The sequence below is a fragment of the Oncorhynchus gorbuscha genome, linkage group LG11, assembly GCF_021184085.1.
Source record: "Oncorhynchus gorbuscha isolate QuinsamMale2020 ecotype Even-year linkage group LG11, OgorEven_v1.0, whole genome shotgun sequence".
Lineage (NCBI taxonomy): Eukaryota > Metazoa > Chordata > Actinopteri > Salmoniformes > Salmonidae > Oncorhynchus > Oncorhynchus gorbuscha.
Genome location: NC_060183.1, coordinates 29,541,543 through 29,562,217, shown reverse-complemented (window position 1 = coordinate 29,562,217; position 20,675 = coordinate 29,541,543). Strand labels below are relative to the sequence as shown.

The 20,675-nt window shown below is 43.7% G+C and overlaps 1 protein-coding gene across 1 annotated transcript in view; it reads right to left on the bottom strand.

Annotated features, from left to right (window-relative positions):
• lrp2b (low density lipoprotein receptor-related protein 2b) overlaps nucleotides 1-20,675 on the bottom strand; it is a 112,027-nt gene that overhangs the window by 42,626 nt on the left and 48,726 nt on the right. The window contains 9 exon segments of the mRNA XM_046369298.1: nucleotides 4,945-5,149; nucleotides 6,999-7,130; nucleotides 7,469-7,588; nucleotides 8,375-8,500; nucleotides 8,788-9,030; nucleotides 9,663-9,866; nucleotides 15,352-15,641; nucleotides 16,094-16,252; nucleotides 18,910-19,075. Coding sequence (XP_046225254.1) covers nucleotides 4,945-5,149; nucleotides 6,999-7,130; nucleotides 7,469-7,588; nucleotides 8,375-8,500; nucleotides 8,788-9,030; nucleotides 9,663-9,866; nucleotides 15,352-15,641; nucleotides 16,094-16,252; nucleotides 18,910-19,075 — 1,645 coding nt within the window.

The window sequence follows — 20,675 nt, the reverse complement described above, 5'->3', positions numbered from 1 at the left end:
AAACCCCGAGGACAAACCATCCAGGATTTTATTTTTTAGGTCTCTCTCTTTTCAATGGATTGGGAATCTGGAAGTTGCTTGCAGTTCCTTTCGCTTCCACTGGATATCAACAGTCTTTAAAAATTGGTTGATGTTTTTCCTTTGAGAAATGAAGAAGTAGCCCTGTTCAGAATGAGGGTCGAGTGAAGTGTACTGTTTGATAGAGGCGCATGTTCTGAAAAGCACGCTCCACTTTGTTTTCCTCCGGTATTGAAGAGAGTTTGTCTCGTCTTAAATTTGAGCGATTATTTATGTAAAAAAATACCTAAAGTTGTATTAGGAAAGTTGTTTGAAAAAATGTTTGGACAAAGATTACAGGTAACTTATGAGATATTTTGTAGTCATGTTGCGCGAGTTGGAACCGGTGTTTTTCTGGATCAGACGCACCAAATAAATGGACATTTTGGATATATAACTACGGGATTAATCGAAAAAAGGACGCTTTGTGATGTGTACATGGGACATATTGGAGTGCCAACAGAAGAAGCTCGTCAAAGGTACGGCATGAATTATATCTTTATTTCTGAGTTTCGTGTCATGCCTGGTGGGTTGAATTATGATTGTCTGTCTTTGTTTGATGGGGTGCTGTCCTCAGATAATAGCATGGTTTGCTTTAACCGTAAAGCCTTTTTGAAATCTGACACAGCGGCTAGATTAACAAGAAGTTTCTTAATCCTATGTATAACACTTGTATCATCAATGTTTATGATGAGTATCTCTGTAATTTGATTTGGCTCTCTGCAATTTCACCGGATGTTAGTTGAGACAATGCATTACTGAACATAACGCGCCAATTTAAACTGAGGTTTTTGGGTATAAAGAGGGATTTCATTGAACAAAACATACATTTATTGTGTAACATAGAGTCATGGGAGTGCCACCAGATGAAGATCATCAAAGGCTAGTGATTAATTGAATTGCAATTTCTGACTTTTGCGAGCTCTCTCCTTGGCTGGAAAATGGCTGTATGGTTTTTGTGGCTAGGTGCTGTCCTAACATAATCGCATGGTGTGCTTTCGCGGTAAAGCCCTTTTGAAATCTGACATGATGGCTAGATTAACAAGAAGTTAAGCTTTAATTTGGTGTATTGCACTTGTGAATGTATGAAAGTTAAATATTTCTAATAATTTGTTTTGAATTTCGCGCTCTGCCACTTCACCAGATGTTGTCGAAACGTTCCGCTAGCGGAACCCCTAGCCAGAAAAGGTTTATTAAGTAGCCGTTTGGACTTAGACTTGGTGCTCCGGTACAGTTTGCCGTACGGTAGTAGAGAAAACAGTCTTAAACTTGAGTGACTGAAGTCTTTGACCATTTTTGGGCCTTCCTCTGACACCACCTAGTATATACAGTTGAAGTCGAAAGTTTACATACACCTTAGCCAAATACATTAAAACTCAGTTTTCACAATTCCTGACATTGAATCCTAGTAAAAATTCCCTGTATGAGGTCAGTTAGGATCACTTTATTTTAAGTTGAGAGAATTATTTATTTTAGCTTTTATTTCTTTAATCACATTCCCAGTGAGTCAGAAGTTTACATACACTCAATTAGCATTTCGTAGCATTGTTTTAAAATGGTTTGACTTGGGTCAAACATTTCAGGTAGCCTTCCACAAGCTTCCACAATAAGTTGGGTGAATTTTGGTCCTTTCCTCCTGACAGAGGTGGTGTAACTGAGTCGAGTTTGTACGCCTCCTTGATCGCACAAGCTTTTTCAGTTCTGCGCACACATTTTCCATGGGATTGAGGTCAGGGCTTTGTGATGGCCACTCCAATACCTTGAGTTTGTTGTCCTTAAGCCATTTTGCCACAACTTTGGAAGTATGCTTGGGGTCATTGTCCATTTGGAAGACCCATTCGCGACCAAGCTTTAACTTCCTGACTGATGACTTGAGATGTTGCTTCAATATATCCACGTAATTTTCCTCCCCCATGATGCCATCTATTTTGTGAAGTGCACCAGTCCCTCCTGCGATAAAGCACCCCCACAACATGATGCTGCCACCTTCGTGCTTCATGGTTCGTGCTTCATGGTTTTTTATAGTGGTTTTGAGCAGTGGCTTCTTCCTTGCTGAGAAGCTTTCAGGTTATGTCGATATAGAACTTGTTTTACTGTGGATATAGATACTTTTGTACCTGTTTCCTCCAGCATCTTCACAAGGTCCTTTGCTGTCGTTCTGGGATTGATTTACACTTTTCGCACCAAAGTATATTTGTCTCCTAGGAGACAGAACACGTCACCTTCCTGAGTGGTATGATGGCTGTGTGGTCCCATGGTGTTTATACTTGCGTACTATTGTTTGTACCGATGAACGTGGTACCTTCAGGCATTTTGAAATTGCTCCCAAGGATGAACCAGACTTGTGGCGGTCTACAATTTTTTTATCTGAGGTCTTGGCTGATTTCTTTTGATTTTCCCATGATATCAAGCAAAGAGGCACTGAAATTGAAGGTAGGCCTTGAAATACATCCACAGGTACACCTCCAATTGACTCAAATGAAGTCAATTAGCCTATCAAAAGCTCCTAAAGCCATGACATCATTTTCTGGAATTTTCCAAGCTGTTTAAAGGCACAGTCAACTTAGTGTATGTAAACGTCTGACCCACTGGAATTGTGATACAGTGAATTATAAGTGAAATAATCTGTCTGTAAACAATTGTTGGATTACAGTTACAATTGTTGGATTACAATGAACAATTACTTGTGTCATGCAAAGTAGATGGCCTAACCGACTTGCCAAAACTATAGTTTGTTAACAAGAAATTTGTGGAGTGGTTGAAAAACGAATTTGAATGACTTCAACCTAAGTGTATGTAAACTTCCGACTTCAACTGTAGTTCCTGGATGTCAGGAAGCTTGGCCCCAGTGATGTACTGGGCCGTACGCACTACCCTGTAGTGCCTTACGGTCAGATCCCGAGCAGTTGCCATACCAAGAGGTGATGCAACCGGTCAGGATGCTCTCGATGGTGCAGCTGTTGAACTATAAGGATCTAGGGACCCATGCCAAATCGTTTCAGTCTCCTGACGGGGAAAAGGTATTGTTGTGCCCTCTTCACAATTGTCTTGGTATGTTTGGACCATGTTAGTTTGTGGTGATGTGGACACCAAGGAACTTGAAACTCGACCCGCTCCACTTCAGCCCCGCCGATGTTAATGGGGGCCTGTTCGGCCCTCCTTTTCCTGTAGTCCACGATCAGTTCCTTTGTCTTGCTCACATTGAGGGAGAGGTTGTTGTCCTGGGACCTCCTTCCTATAGGCTGTTTCATCGTTGTCAGTTATCAGGCCTACCACCATTGTGTCGTCAGCAAATTTAATGATGGTGTTGGAGTTGTGCTTGGCCATGCAGTCATGGGTGAACAGGGAGTACAGGAGGGGACTAAGCACGCACCCCTGAGGGGCCCCAGTGTTGAGGATCAGCATGGCAGATATGTTGTTGCCTACCCTTACCACCTGGGTCGGCCTGTCATCAAGTCCAGGATCCAGTTGCAGAGGGAGGTGTTTAGTCCAATGGTCCTTAGCTTAATGATGTGCTTTGTGGGCACTATGGTGTTGAATGCTGAGCTATAGTCAATGAACAGCATTCTCACATAGGTGTTCCTTTTGTCCAGGTGGGAAAGGGCAGTGTGAAGTGCGATTGAGATTGTGTCATCTGCGGATCTGTTGGGGCGGTATGCGATTTAGAGTGGGTCTAGGGTTTCCGTCATGATGGTGTTGATGTGAGCCATGACCAGTCTTTGATAGCACTTCATGGCTAATCATTACAGTAACCATTACAGTATTCTTGTGAAGAATGTTGACAGAAAATGACAAATACGTTTTAATCCCACTTTGTAACACAATAAAATGTGAAGAAATCCAAGGGGTCTGAATACTTTTGCAAAGGCACTGTACATGTCCAGAGAGAGAGAGAAATAGAAGGATAAGGCCATGGAGCTTTATGGCTCTCTCTCTGGCCTGGTTGAGATCTTAACTTAGGCCTAGTGCACATGTGCTTGCGCACAGAAAGACCTGGAACATTCTGGGAACTTCTAGAATCTGTAGAATGACACCAGCTACTATACAAGTAACACAAGAGGCTATACATATTGCAGATATAAATATACTGCAGCGGTAGCATGCATATAATATCAACATATTGCAGCAGGGGCATGCAAATAATACAACACATTGCTTATACTTACTAATGAGTAGGCTAGTCGGACTCAATAAACACACTTGTAGCAATGAATAACGATACTAGACGAAGTAGCATGCACAGGGCAGGGTACATACAAAGTAACTGGAGCTAGCATTAACACGAGACCTAGCAAACAACACTGCAACTTCTTACTTGCAAACTTATCTACACTGTTACAGTACACTGCACAATAAGTTACCGTAACTGAATACTATTGCACCCCCTATTAGCACAATAACATTCCCAACACACACTTGTCAATGGACACTTCAGTTGTCCAAAGGTCCGTCTGCAACACAAAACCTGCTTGTTCTTGGGATGGTATATTCCGGGCACTAACGTGAAGTGATAGGAGGCGGAGCCCTAAAGTGCGTCCAAGCGCCCTGATTGGTTGGGATGAATGTGATTTATAGATCTGAAGGCCAGATCAGATACAGAGGCAAATTTGCACAAAACACACACGTTGTGTGGGGACCAAACAACTGATTCCCATTCAAAATCCTATTTTCCCTAACCCTAATTCTTACCCTAACCCTAATTATAACACTAACCCCTAAGCCTAACATAGCCTTTTTCCTTGTGGGGACTGGTGAAATGTCCCCACTTTTCTGAATTTCCCTTGTTTTCCTATCCTTGGGAGGACTTCTGGTCCCCACAAGGATAGGAACAAAAAAACACACACACCTTATTTTTACAGTATGTGACTGACACACACACAAACTCACTGGAAGGGGACGAGGATACACAGGCCATTGGCGCAGGCGAACTCATTCATGTGGCAGGTGCGGTTGGGGCAGTTTTGAAGTTCATCAGCTGCGTCGGCACAGTCCTTCTCCCCATCACACACATAGCTCAGAGGGATACAGCGCGGGTGGCCAGGACGCCATGGAGGGGGGCAGGTGAACTGATGAGAAGCGCATGTCCGCTCTCCTGAAATGGGAGAGGTAAGTAAAAGATGCACACACAATATTTTGAAGAACATTTGTCTTGCGCAAGAGTAGTCAGATTTGAAACAAACCCCAAATGAGACATCTGAAGCATTGTGAAGCAAAACACATGGCTCTCTTTGTTGAACCGTCTTTTCACGCTCTGAATCATACACAATTGTTACAAAAACGATTGCTTTCATTTCCTGCTTCTGGTGTAGCCACCCCCATTATAGGTTGATAGACCAATAGTGTCACGCTTATGTGTTGTTTGTGGTGTGTAGATTCTGAGTTACAGTGCCTTCTGAGTTACAGAAGTGTCCAGACCCCTTGACCTTTTCCACATTTTGTTACGTTACAGCCTTATTCTAAAATGGATTAAATAAATAATCCTCTGCAATGTACACACAATACCCCATAATGACAAAGTGAAAACAGGTTTATAGAAATGTTTTCAATTAAATTTTTTATCTACATCAGTATTCAGACCCTTTGCTATGAGACTCGAAATTGAGCGCAGGTGCATCCTGTTTCTATTGATCATCCTTGAGATGTTTCTACAACTTGATTGGAGTCCACCTGTGGTAAATTCAATTGATTGGACATGATTTGAAAAGGCACACACCTGTTTATACAAGGTCCCACAGTTGACAGTGCCAGAGCAAAAACCAAGCCATGAGGTCAAAGGAATTGTTTGTAGAGCCCGAGACAGGATTGTATCGAGGCACAGATCTGAGGAAGGGTGCCAAAAAATGTCCGCAGCATTGAAGGTCCAAGAAAACAGTGGTGTCTATTATTATTAAATGGAAGAAGTATGGAACCACCAAGACTCTTTCTAGAACTGGCCACCTGGCCAAAGTAAGCAATCGAGGGAGAAGGGCCTTGGTCAGGGAGGTGACCAAGAACCCGATGGTCACTGAAAGAGCTGTAGAGTTCCTCTGTAGAGATGGGAGAACCTTCTAGAAGGACAACCATCTCTGATGCACTCCACCAATCAGGCCTTTATGGTAGAGTGGCCAGACGGAAACCTCTCCTCAGTAAAAGGCACTACAGCCAGCATGGAGTTTGCCAAAGGCACCTACTCTCAGACTATAAGAAACAAGATTCTCTGGTCTGATTAAACCAAGATTGAACTATTTTGACTGAATGCCAAGCATCACATCTGGAGGAAACCTGGCACCATCCCTACGGTGAAGCATGGTGGTTGCAGCATCATGTTGTGGGGATGTTTTTCAGCAGCAGGGACTGGGAGTCTATTCAGGAAAGATGAATGGAGCAAAGTACAGAGAGATCCTTGATGAAAACCTGCTCCAGAGCGCTCAGGACCTAATACTGGGGCAAAGGTTTACCTTCCAACAGGACAACAACCCTAAGCACACAGCCAACACAAAGCAGGAGTGGCTTAGGGACGAGTCTCTGAATGACCTTGAGTGGCCAAGCCAGAGCCCGGACTTAAACCTGATCAAACATTTCTGGAAAGACCTGAAAATAGCTGTGCAGCGACGCTCCCCACCCAACCTGATCTGCAGAGAAGAATGGGAGAAATTCCCCAAATACAGGTGTGCCAAGCTTGTAGCATCATACCCAAGAAGACTCAAGGCGGTAATCGCTGCCAAAGGTGCTTCAACAAAGTACAGAGTAAAGGGTTTGAACACTTAAAAAAAAATGTATTTATAAATTAGCAAAAATTCTAAATAACTGTTTTTGCTTTGTCATTATGGGGTATTTTGTGTAGATTGATAAGGGGGGGAATCAATAATATGTTTTAGAATAAGGCTAAAACCTAACAAAATGTGGGAAAAGTCTAGGGTTCTGAATACTTTCCGAATGCACTGTATACTGTAATGTCTCACCACATTGGAGTTCCAGTGCCTCGTCACTATTGTCCCAGCAGTCGTTGTTGCCGTCACACGTCAGTGACATGGGGATACAGTTCCCGTTGGTGCATGTGAACTGGTCAGGGTGACAGGTGTTTATTTGGTCCTCTGGAGGAAAGAGAGAGAGGGGGACAATTTAACAGCTATTGTTTTCACTACATTGATGAATATTCAGATAGAAATATGTTACATCAAACAAGTATGCCTCTCTGTCTTGTAGAATAAGGAATCAATACAGTTTTACAAAATTACATTATTTGCAACAGTCCGCAAAGTTTGCCTTCTGAATGCGGCCATGATCTAGGTCGCACTGTTGCAAAACATTTTGAAGTGGAAAACGAACATTTTAATTTCTTATTGGAAATGTCCAGGTAAATCTCTCCCTGTTTCAGTCTGTTTTCTTGCCTTTGGTGCCTGAACATTGGCCCAGGTTAGGTAGTACTCACGGCAGGAGGGGGGCTCGTCGGTCCCGTCGACACAGTCTCTGATCCAGTCACACACCCAGTGGCTGGGGATACACTTCCCCTCGTCACAACGGAACTGGTCGGGTGAGCACGTCCGGCCCGCTGTAACACACACACACACAAACGCGCATGCACACACACACATGTATGCCCAAACACACACAAGGGCACAGTATATAGTGAACAGACAGTGGAGAGTGACGTAAAACTGAAAAAACATACATGTGCAATCAAGTAAGGGATAAAAAGATAACTACCTTGTCCAAAACCACAGCAGGTACAGGCATGATATACAGTGTACAAAACATTAGGAACACCTTAATATTAAGTTGCACCCTCAGTTATTTTGCTCTTTGGGGGCGGACTATTCTTGAACAGCCTCAATTCGGGGCATGGACCTCTACAACACAAGGTGTCTAATCCAGGCACTTGTCATCTCCACACTCGCTGTTGGCTGGGATGCTGACCCATGTTGACTCCAATGCATCCCACAGTTATGTCAAGTTGGGTGGATGTCCTTTGGGGGGGCGGACTATTCTTGACACACACAGGAAACTGTTGAGCGTGGAAAACCCAGCAGCGTTGCAGTTCGTGACACACTCAAACCGGTGCGCCTGGCACCTACTACCATATCCTGCTTAAAGGCACTTAAATATTTTGTCTTGCCCATTCACCCTCTGAAAGGCACCCATACACGATACATGTCTCAATTGTCTCAAGGCTTAAAAATCCTTATTTAACCGGTCTCCTCCCCTTCATTTACACTGATTGAAGTGACATCAATAAGGGATCATAGCTTTCACCTGGATTCAACTGGTCGGTCTAAGTCATGGAAAGAGGATGCACACTCAGTGTATAAAACAAAACACACATCATAGCTAGACTTACCACAGAACAAAGGGTTCTCGTCACTGTTGTCCCCACAATTGTTGTAACCGTCGCACAGTTGGCTCGCGTAGATACAGATGTTGGTGCTGTCACACTTGGTTTGTCCGGAGGGACACGTTCTGGGCGCTACGGGAACAAAGTAAAGTAGAAAAGGTTAAAGGTAGATTCAACGATATGATGTTACAATAAGGAGCGGGGTAACTTCTGACATAAGAAAAGAGAGTTTGAATAAAGAGGTCAAACTTTACTTATGTCACACAGCTAATATGTTGCTGGACAGAGTGAACTCCTAAGCACATGTGCAGATGCTTAACAGTATCTGTGGACTAGTGCAGTCTCTTTTTTGGCACTCTTGCTAATATTTTGTTTCGACTCTCCTTAAATCAACTCTATTCACAGCAGTTATCACTCACGACAGTTGATCTCGTCTGAGGTGTCGTTGTCGCGGCAGTCACTGTAGCCGTCGCAGACGAAGGCGGCGGAGATGCAGCGTCCATTGGTGCAAGTGAACTCGGTGGCGGAGGCACAGGTGGGGAACGCGCAGCCCAGCTCGTCACTGTTGTCGCCGCAGTCATTCGCGTAGTCACAAACGTAGGACAGGGCCACACAGCGGCCGTTGTCACAAGTGAAGTCCTGGGCCGAGCACTCGTGGAAGGCTGAGAGGGGAAGTATAAGAGAGGGTGAGCACAACTGGTTTCTCTTGAAGATTCTTCCTTGCCAATGTGCTTTTCAAATCAAATCAAATTGTATGTCACATGCGCCGAATACAACAGGTGAAGACCTTACAGCAAAATGCTTACTTACAAGCCCTTAACCAACAATGCAGTTAAAAAATAAATAAATAATAAAATACCTCCAAAAAATAAGAATAAGAAATAAAAGTCACAAATAATTAAAGAGCAGCAGTAAAATAACAATAGCAAGGCTAGATACAGCGGGTACCGGTACAGAATCAATGTGCGGGGTCACCGGTTAGTCTTTGGGGTCTACGCCAGGTTACTGTAAAGCACTTTGTGACAATTGATCTAAACAGAGCTTTATAAATACATTTGATTGATTATTTGATTGAGCAAGTGTGGAAATCTATGGGAAATACCATTAATGGAGTCTTTTTAACAAGGTTGCTAGGTGCAGGGAAATGACAGTATAGGGAGCACACTTGAGCTATAAAACATTTGACATGACCGATGAGTTTGAAAGATTCAAAACTTAAGAGCTCTTGGCTTTGCTGTTGCTGGGTCTTGACTAAAATGGCGGAAAAAAAACAGACTGAGGTAAATACACTCACCGCACACTCTCTCCAGCTCGTCTGAGTTGTCTTGGCAGTCACTGTAGCCGTCACACTTCAAACGCACTGAGATACAGCCACCATTCAGACAGGTGAACTGCTCGGGCTGGCAACGGTTACCATTGTCATGGATACAGTCCCTGCCATTGTTGGCCAAATACCAGTTACCCGATACAGGACACTGACACTCTGGACCAGAGGGACCTATAAGCAGAGGGAACCATCATCAGGGTCAGGGGTGATAGACATTGGCAGGATGGACATAAGTAGATGTTGCTCAATCTTATTGTGAGTTAAGTGCGTGACTACCCACTGGGAACAAACTGGTTGATTCAACTTTGTTTAAATTTAGTTTGTCAACTTATTGTGACATGGAAAATATATTGGATTTGAAAAAAGTTATCAATTTACACTTGTTTTGAGTTTTGAGGGTAACATTTCAACCACAGGATTATGTCATCATGGTAACAAAATTTCAACATCGACTAACCTTGAATTAGTTGAATTTATAGCTCTAAAACAACGTCAGATCTTCAATGCTGTATCCACTTACAAGTGGTGTAAATACTTAAGTAAAAAAACTTTAAAGTACTACTTAAGTCGTTTTTTGGGGGGTATCTGTACTTTACTATTTATATCTATGACAACTTTTACTTTTACTCCACTACATTCCTAAAGACAATGTACTTTTTACTCCATACATTTTCCCTGACACCCAATGTACTCTTAACAGCGTGTCCGTAACCATCTTGTCTAGTTAAATAAAAGGTTACATTAAAAATACATTTTAAAAAACAGAACAGGAAAATGGTTTCTGTTTATCTGTTGCCAGTTTGTCATGTCCCACCAGCGGGATCCCTGTGCGCTAGTTTTCCCCCTAGTCTTCCCTGTGCGCTAGTTTTCCCCCTAGTCTTCCCAGTGCGCTAGTTTTCCCCCTAGTCTTCCCTGTGCGCTAGTTTTCCCCCTAGTCTTCCCTGTGCGCTAGTTTTCCCCCTAGTCTTCCCTGTGCGCTAGTTTTCCCCCTAGTCTTCCCTGTGCGCTAGTTTTCCCCCTAGTCTTCCCTGTGCGCTAGTTTTCCCCTAGTCTTCCCTGTGCGCTAGTTTTCCCCCTAGTCTTCCCTGTGCGCTAGTTTTCCCCCTAGTCTTCCCTGTGCGCTAGTTTTCCCCCTAGTCTTCCCTCTGCGCTAGTTTTCCCCCTAGTCTTCCCTGTGCGCTAGTTTTCCCCCTAGTCTTCCCTGTGCGCTAGTTTTCCCCCTAGTATTCCCTGTGCGCTAGTTTTCCCCCTAGTATTCCCTGTGCGCTAGTTTTCCCCCTAGTCTTCCCAGTGCGCTAGTTTTCCCCCTAGTCTTCCCAGTGCGCTAGTTTTCCCCCTAGTCTTCCCTGTGCGCTAGTTTTCCCCCTAGTATTCCCTGTGCGCTAGTTTTCCCCCTAGTCTTCCCTGTGCGCTAGTTTTCCCCCTAGTATTCCCTGTGCGCTAGTTTTCCCCCTAGTCTTCCCTGTGCGCTAGTTTTCCCCCTAGTATTCCCTGTGCGCTAGTTTTCCCCCTAGTCTTCCCAGTGCGCTAGTTTTCCCCCTAGTCTTCCCAGTGCGCTAGTTTTCCCCCTAGTCTTCCCAGTGCTGACCTTTCTGCCTGTCCTGTACCTGCCTGACTCTGATTTGGATTATGACTCTTTGCCTGCCTTGACTTACCTTTTTTCCTGCCCCTTGAACTGTAAGAAACACAGAGACTCGTACTATCTGCCTCCTGTGTCTGGATCTAGGGTCTTAGCCTGAGCCGTAATAACTAAACACAAATGCTTCATTTGTAAATGTGCCCCTGACAATCTGTAAATTATAAAAACAATAACATTGTGCCGTCTAGTTTGCCTAATATAATGAATTTTAAATTATTCTTAAATATAGTTAAAAATCAAATACTTTAAGACTTTTACTCAAGTAGTATTTTACTGGGTGACTCACTTTTGAGTCATTTTCTATTTAGGTATCTTTACTTTTACTCAAGTATGGCAACTTGTTACTTTTCCACCACTGCCACTATCAAAAAATATATAAATAGGCTGGGCTGTACTGCAGAATTGATCTATCTACCACTACTCTTTGGTCTCCCATTCAGGGTTTTAACACAGGCAATAGGTAATGCATAGGAATAGGGTTTCATGTTTTAAGCTCTGGCTAACTTCAAATGTAATGATATTTAGTGTGTTTGGTTGTCAACGCAACATTTTTTACATTTTTTAAATCAACATTTGAAGGAGATATACAGGTAACAGACAAAATAAAGGAATGATCAACATAAAGTTTCTTAATAAGGAGTTGGGCCACCACGATCCGCCAGAACAGCTTCAATGCACCGTGGCATACAGTGCATTCCGAAAGTATTCAGACCCCTTGACTATTTCCTAATTTTGTTATGTTACAGCGATATTCTAAAATCAATTTAAAATAACGAATCCTCATCAATCTACACACAATACCCCATAATGACAAATCAAAACACAGGTTTTTAGAAATGTTAGCAGATGTTTATGTTATATACATATTATATAAAATTTTTAAAAAGAAATACCTTATTTACATAAGAATTCAGACCCTTTGCTATGAGACTCGAAATTGAGCTCAGATGCATCCTGTTTCTATTGATCATCCTTGAGATCTTTCTACACCTTGATTGGAGTCCACCTGTGGTAAATTCAATTGATTGGACATGATTTGAAAAGGCACACACCTGTCAAAATAAGGTCCCACAGTTGACAATGCATGTCAGAGCAAAAACCAAGCCATGAGGTCGAAGGAATTGTCCGTGGAGCACCAACACAGGTTTGTGTCGAGGCACTGATTTTAGGGAAGGGTGAGAAAAAAAATTCTGCAGCATTAAAGGTCCCCTAGAACACAGTGGCCTCGATCATTCTTAAATGGAAGAAGTTTGGAACCACCAAGACTCTTCCTAGAGCTGGCTGCCCAGCCAAATTGTGCAATCGGGGGAGAAGGGCCTTGGTCAGGGAGGTGACCAAGAACCCGATAGTCACTCTGACAGAGCTTCAAAGTTCCTCTGTGGAGATGGGAGAACCTTCCAGAAGGACAACCATCTCTGCAGCATTCCACCAATCAGGCCTTTATGTTAGAGCGACCAGACGCAAGCCACTCTTCAGGAAAAGGCACATGACAGCCTGCTTGGAGTTTGCCAAAAGGCACCTAAAAGGTCTCTCAGATCATGACAAACTGGAATTGGAGTGGGTCCAGGTTGTCATAGGTCTATGAAGATCGGAGGGCATGCTGTCCGGTCCTCTGGCAGTCTCTATGGGGGTGCCACAGGGTTCAATTCTCGGGCCGACTCTTTTCTCTGTATATGTCAATGTTGCTCTTGCTGCGGGCGATTCCCATATCCACCTCTACGCAGACGACACCATTCTATATACTTCCGGCCCGTCCTTGGACACTGTGCTATCTAACCTCCAAACGAGCTTCAACGCCATACAACACTCCTTCCGTGGCCTCCAACTGCTCTTAAATGCTAGTAAAAACAAATGCATGCTTTTCAACCGTTCGCTGCCTGCACCCTCACGCCTGACTAGCATCACCACCCTGGATGGTTCCGACCTTGAATATGTGGACATCTATAAGTACCTAGGTGTCTGGCTAGACTGTAAACTCTCCTTCCATCCAGACTCATATCAAACATCTCCAATCGAAAATCAAATCAAGAGTTGGCTTTCTATTCCGCAACAAAGCCTCCTTCACTCACGCCGCCAAACTTACCCTAGTAAAACTGACTATCCTACCGATCCTAGACTTCGGCGATGTCATCTACAAAATTGCTTCCAACACTCTACTCAGCAAACTGGATGCAGTTTATCACAGTGCCATCCGTTTTGTCACTAAAGCACCTTATACCACCCACCACTGCGACTTGTATACTCTAGTCGGCTGGTCCTCGCTACATATTCGTCGCCAGACCCACTGGCTCCAGGTCATCTACAAGACCATGCTAGGTAAAGCTCCGCCTTATCTCTGTTCACTGGTCACGATGGCAACACCCACCCGTAGCACGCACTCCAGCAGGTGTATCTTACTGATCATCCCTAAAGCCAACACCTCATTTGGCCGCATTTCGTTCCAGTTCTCTGCTGCCTGTGACTGGAACGAATTGCAAAATCGCTGAAGTTGGAGACTTTTATCTCCCTCACCAACTTCAAACATCTGCTATCTGAGCAGCTAACCGATGCAGCTGTACATAGTCTATCGGTAAATAGCCCACCCATTTTTACCTACCTCATCCCCATACTGTTTTTATTTATTTACTTTTCTGCTCTTTTGCACACCAATATCTCTACCTGTACATGACCATCTGATCATTTATCACTCCAGTGTTAATCTGCAAAATTTTAATTATTCACCTACCTCCTCATGCCCTTTGCACACAATGTATATAGACTCCCTTGTTTTTTACTGTGTTATTGACTTGTTAATTGTTTACTCCATGTGTAACTCTGTGTTGTCTGTTCACACTGCTATGCTTTATCTTGGCCAGGTCACAGTTGCAAATGAGAACTTGTTCTCAACTAGACTACCTGGTTAAATAAAGGTGAAATTAAAAAATTAAAAAATTAAATCTTCACAATTGTTGGAATAATCTGTGCAGAATCTCGAACGGCATTAATAATAATAATAATATATGCCATTTAGCAGACGCTTTTATCCAAAGCGACTTACAGTCATGTGTGCATACATTCTACGTATGGATCCATGTACTTGTTTTTTTACCCCTTTTTCGTGGTATCCAATTGTTTAGTAGCTACTATCTTGTCTCATCGCTACAACTCCCGTACGGGCTCGGGAGAGACGAAAGTTGAAAGTCATGCGTCCTCCAATACACAACCCAACCAAGCTTCTAAACACAGCACACATCCAACCCGGAAGCCAGCCGCACCAATGTGTCGGAGGAAAAACTGTGCACCTGGCAACCTTGGTTAGCGCGCACTGCGCCTGGCCCGCCACAGGAGTCGCTGGTGCGCGATGAGACAAGGATATCCCTCCCGGCCAAGCCCTACCTAACCCGGACGGCGTTAGGTCAATTGTGCGTCACCCCACGGACCTCCCGGTCGCTGCCGGTTTACGACAGAGCCTGGGCGCGAACCCAGAGTCTCTGGTGGCGCCCTTAACCACTGCGCCACCCGGGAGGCACACCATGTACCTTTAATGCAATCTCAACTGCAATCCAAGTAATTTGATTCTGCTATTAGATGAGGCACAGTGATAGCGCATTAAACAAAATATCTGACATTGTATTCCCATTTAAACTTTGCTGTACTTTTAAATGGTTGAAAGTGCAGTGATAGACATTTGGGTGACAATTAAACCAAAAATCAGACATTGTTTATCCGTAAAAATGTATTTGTGCTTTTTGATGGTTGAAATCATAGTGATTGTAAATTTAACTTTTGCCTGTCTTTTTGAGTGGGTGAATATAGGTTGTAATCTGAATGATCAACGTCTCAACTAAATACTGTATTACGAAATTATACATGTTGAGATAATGTGGTGTGCCCAGTGGGTATTGTTGTTCTCAGAATTTCACCTGAATCATTAATTGATGTCAATGAGAGATGAGATATTTGAGTTTAGCATGTGGATCTCTCCTGGAGGAACTCCAAGACACTAAAAGCAAACGTTTTGTTATTCAAACTCCTGACCTGGCACGCAGACGTGACTACACCCTCCGTTAAACTGCTGACAGGGGCTTGAGCAAGCCTGCTGCTTGGAGCCGGCGTAAACGTGGATGTCCTTGGGCCTGTACTGTAGTTCCTGGACCAGGACCGTGAAACCTGACCCGTCGTCCTTCCCGGCACGGTAGACCGCTCGCGTGGTCCAGTCAGTCCAGTATATGTCCTGCTGGAACACGGTCATAGCGTAGGGGTACTGGACGCCCCTCATGATCACCTGGCGGCTCTCCCCGGTCAGGGTGGAACGCTCAATCTTATCTCTAATGGTGAGAGGGAAGGGAGTGGAGAACAATAACGGATGGGTGGGTGGGTGAGTCGGTGGATGGATGCATAGAGGGATGGAACGATGAATGGATGGAGAGTTAGAATGATAAGAGATCATGAGAAATGGGTGCATAGAAAAACAGTGTAGCCTACTGCTTTTAAATATTTAAGGAAGTGGAGAATTGTTCAACACTTTTCTGGGTAAAAAAAAGCAATTGTGTCACAAATGGCACATGATTTGGAGTTATTGATTCCACCTCATTTCGAACTAAGCGACCAGCTACATTCTAAGAAATGACACGGTCAAATGATAATTACCTATGAGTTACTTTCTTTCTTTGAGATTCATTCAAACTATGGTACAAACATGTTTAGTGCTGTACATTATAACACAAAAACAAACAACAGCTGAAACATCACAGAATGTTACTAATGGTCGTGTTCTTACAAGGAAGCGTCGGCCCAGTAGAGCATCCTTTCCTCGTAGTCTATGGAAAGTCCATTGGGCTGGGACAGACTGGTGCTGATGATGGGCACCCGGAAGTTTCCACCCAGAGTAGCTCTCTCTATCTTAGCAGGGCTCCCCCAGTCAGTCCAGTATAGGTAGCTACAGAGAGAGAGTTAAAGAGAAATGTTATCCTGGCATCTTAGCTTAGCCAAGGCCCCTATGAAGGGTTGTCTGTACATGACTATTTTTTACTTTTACTCCACTACATTCCTAAAGAAAATAAATGTGCTTTTTACTCAATACATTTCCCATGACACCCAAAAGTACTCGTCACATTTTGAATGCTTAGCAGGACAGGAAAATGGTCTAATTCACACACTTATCAAGAGAACATCCCTGGTCATCCCTATTGCCTCTGATCTGGTAGACTCACTAAAAACAAATGCTTAGACTTTAAACTATGGCTATCCGTAAAAAAAAAAAAAACAAGAACGTCGTGTCGTCTGGTTTGCTTAATATAAGGCATTTAAAATTATTTATACTTTTACTTTTGATACTTAAGTACATTTAAAACCTAATACTTTAGACTTTTACAGTAATATTTTACTGGCTGACTTTTACTTGAGTCATTTTCTTTTAAGGTGTCTTTACTTTTAATCAAGTAGGTAAATTGGGTACTTTTTCCACCACTGCCGACCGCAAGGCGCTACAGAGGGTGATGAGTAATGCCCAGTACATCATAGCGGAAGGCCCCCAAAAACTCCAGCCACCCAAGCCATCGACTGTTCTCACTGCTACCACAGGGCAAGCGGTACCGGTATACCAAGTCTGGAACCAACAGGACCCTGAACAGATTCAACCCCCAAGCCATAATACTGCTAGACAAGACTGCTAAATCAAATTTTATTGGTCACATACACATAGTTAGTAGATGTTAATGCGAGTGTGCAAAATGCTTGTGCTTCTAGTTCCGACCGTGCAGTAATATCTAACAAGTAATCTAACAATTCCTAACAATGACCTTATACACACAAGTGTAATGGAATGAATAAGAATATGTACATATAAATATATGGATGAGCGATGGCCGAACGGCATAGGCAAGATGCAGTAGATGGTATAGAGAACAGTATATACATAAGAGATGAGTAATGTAGGGTATGTAAACATTATACAAAGTGACATTGTTTAAAGTGACTGGTAATACATTTATTTAATAATACAAAATTGGCTAGAGATTTGAGTCAGTATGTTGGCAGCAGCCACTCAATGTTAGTGATTACTGTTTAACAGTCTGATGACCTTGCGATAGAAGCTGTTTTTCAGTCTCTCGGTCCCAGCTTTGATGCACCTGTACTGACCCTGACTTCTGGATGATCGCGGGGTGAACAGGCAGTGGCTCGGGTGGCTGTTGTCCTTGATGATCTTTTTGGCCTTCCTGTGACATCAGGTGGTGTAGGTGTCCTGGAGGGCAGGTAGTTTGCCCCCGTTGATGCGTTGTGCAGACCTCACTACCCTCTGGAGAGCCTTACGGTTGTGGGCGGAGCAGTTGCCGTACCAGGCGGTGATACAGCCTGACAGGATGCTCTCTATTGTGCATCTGTAAAAGTTTTGAGTGTTTTTGGTGACAAGCCAAATGTCTTCAGCCTCCTGAGGTTGAAGAGGCGCTGCTGTGCCTTTTTCACCACGCTATCTGTGTGGATGGACCATTTCAGTTTGTCCGTGATGTGTACGCCGAGGACCTTAAAAACTTTCCACCTTTTCCACTACTGTCCCGTCGATGTGGATAGGGGGCTGCTCCCTCTGCTGTTTCCTAAAGTCCACGATCATCTCCTTTGTTTTGTTGACGTGACTTTCCTGACACCACACTCCGAGGGCCCTCACCTCCTCCCTGTAGGCCGTTTTGTTGGTGTTGGTAATCAAGCCTACCACTGCAGTATCATCTACAAACTTGAGTTGGATGCGTGCATGGCCACGCAGTCATGGGTAAACAGGGAGTACTGGAGAGGGCTGAGAATGCACCCTTGTGGGGCCCCAGTGTTGAGGATCAGCGGGGTGGAGATGTTGTTTCCTACCCTCACCACTTGGGGGCGGTCCGTCAGAAAGTGCTGGACCCAGTTGCACATGGCGGGGTCAAGACCCAGGGTCTCGATCTTAATGTAGAGTTTGGAGGGTACTATGGTGTTAAATGCTGAGCTGTAATCGATGAACCGCATTCCTACATAGGTGCACCTCTTGTCCAGATGGGTTAGGGCAGTGTGGAGTGTGATTGCGTCGTCTGTGGACCTATTGGGGCGGTAAGCAAATTGGAGTGGGTCTAGGGTGTCAGGTAGGGTGGAGGTGATATGATCCTTGACTAGTCTCTCAAAGCACTTCATGATGACAGAAGTGAGTGCTATGGGGTGATAGTCATTTAGCTCAGTTACCTTAGCTTTCTTGGGAACAATAACAATGGTGGCCCTGTTGAAGCATGTGGGAACAGCAGACTGAGATAGGGATTTATTGAATTATGTCCATAAACACACCAGCCAGCTGGTCTGCGCATACTCTGAGGACGCGGCTAGAGATGCCGTCTGGACCGGCAGCCTTGACTAACCAGTGTCTGTATATAGCCTCGCTACTGTATATAGCCTATCTTTTTACTGTTGTTTTATTTCTTTACTTACCTATTGTTCACCTAACACCTTTTTTTGCACTATTGGTTAGAGCCTGTAAGTAAGCATTTCACTGTAAGGTCTACGTGACAAATAAACTTTGATTTGATGGGATTTGTAAAATTAGCTATCAATGTATGCAAACATCTCAGTTGGTTTTACCCATAGCAGGGATCCACAATGATGCCAAGAGGGCGGTTGGCATGGGCTATCAAGGAACGGTTCTGCCCGTCCACTCCCATGGCCTGGACACTTCTGTTGTAGTCGTCGGTGAAGTAAAGGCGCTTGTGAACCCAGTCATAGGCCAGCCCCTGTGGATCATTTAAATCTGAGAGAGAGAAAGAGCGAGAGTGAGAGAGAGGATTAACATTTAAAAGAAAGAGGGGAGAGAGAGAGAGAGAGAAAAGAGTCAGAGTGGGAAAAGATAAAGGTGAGGATGGAGACAACCTAAGTCATCACGGTAACTAATATTGCAACTTATAGATGTTAACAGCAACACTCAATACTGCAACAAGACATTAAAGGCCCAATGCAGCCGTTTTTGTATCAACATCAAATCATTTCTGGGTAGCAATTAAGTACCTTACTGTAATAGTTATCCATGGTTAAAATTGATTTTTTGCAACAAAATAAATTCTCAAGACAGAATTTTGCTAAGACTATCTGGAAGTAGGAAGGGGAAAACTGAATAGTATCTGTTATTGGAAGAGAGCTTTGGAACTTTTGGCATTTCTTTCATTATGCATTATGCATTTGCTGTATTTCTGTATACATTTCATTATAGTACAACGGTTTGATTTGTCTAATCTTAGCAATTTCTTCTTAGCTAGCTACATAGCCGTCTTTGTATCAAAGATAATTGCGTAATTATCGTATTTCGTCGTCCTAACGTAGTCTTCACTGCTCTGCCCAGCAGCTAGCAAACGTCCACCGATTAGCAGCACTGTAGAAACTATTACACTCAACTGAACGACTTGATTAGTGTAGTGTTAACTAGCTACATAGCTGTCTTTGCTGTCTTCGTATCCAAGATAATTGTGTAGTTTAGAGTGTGTTGTCTTAGAGTGATTATCTTAATTTACCGAGGTTAGCTAGCCAGCTATTTGTCGTCCTTAACGTAGGTGACTCTGCTAGCTAGCCAACAGCTAGCCAACGTCTTCCGAATAGAACTTCGCACTCAACAACCCGGTCGCATTCACAGGTAGTATCACATTTTTATTTCATTTCATTACAGTACAACGGTTTGATTTGTTTGATCGTAGCTAGCTACATAGCTAGCTACATAGCTGTCTTTGTATCAAAGATAATTGTGTAGTCTAGAGCGATTTTCTAGGTTAGCTAGCCAGCTATTGACGTTCTCTTAACGCAACGTAACGTAAACAACACTGCTAGCTAGCCAGCTAGCCCCCGAATAGCAGCACTGAAGAAACTATTACACTCAACGGAACGACTTGATTAGTGTAGTGTCAACAACGCAGCCACTGCCAGCTAGCCTACAAAGTCAACAACGCAGCCACTGCCAGCTAGCCTACTTCAGCAGTACTGTATCATTTTATTCATTTTAGTCAATAAGATTCTTGCTACGTAAGCTTAACTTTCTGAACATTCGAGACGTGTAGTCCACTTGTCATTCCAATCTCCTTTGCATTAGCGTAGCCTCTTCTGTAGCCTGTCAACTATGTGTCTGTCTATCCCTGTTCTCTCCTCTCTGCACAGACCATACAAACGCTCCACACCGCGTGGCCGCGGCCACCCTAATCTGGTGGTCCCTGCGTGCACGACCCACGTGGAGTTCCAGGTCTCCGGTAGCCTCTGGAACTGCCGATCTGCGGCCAACAAGGCAGAGTTCATCTCAGCCTATGCCTCCCTCCAGTCCCTCGACTTCTTGGCACTGACGGAAACATGGATCACCACAGACAACACTGCTA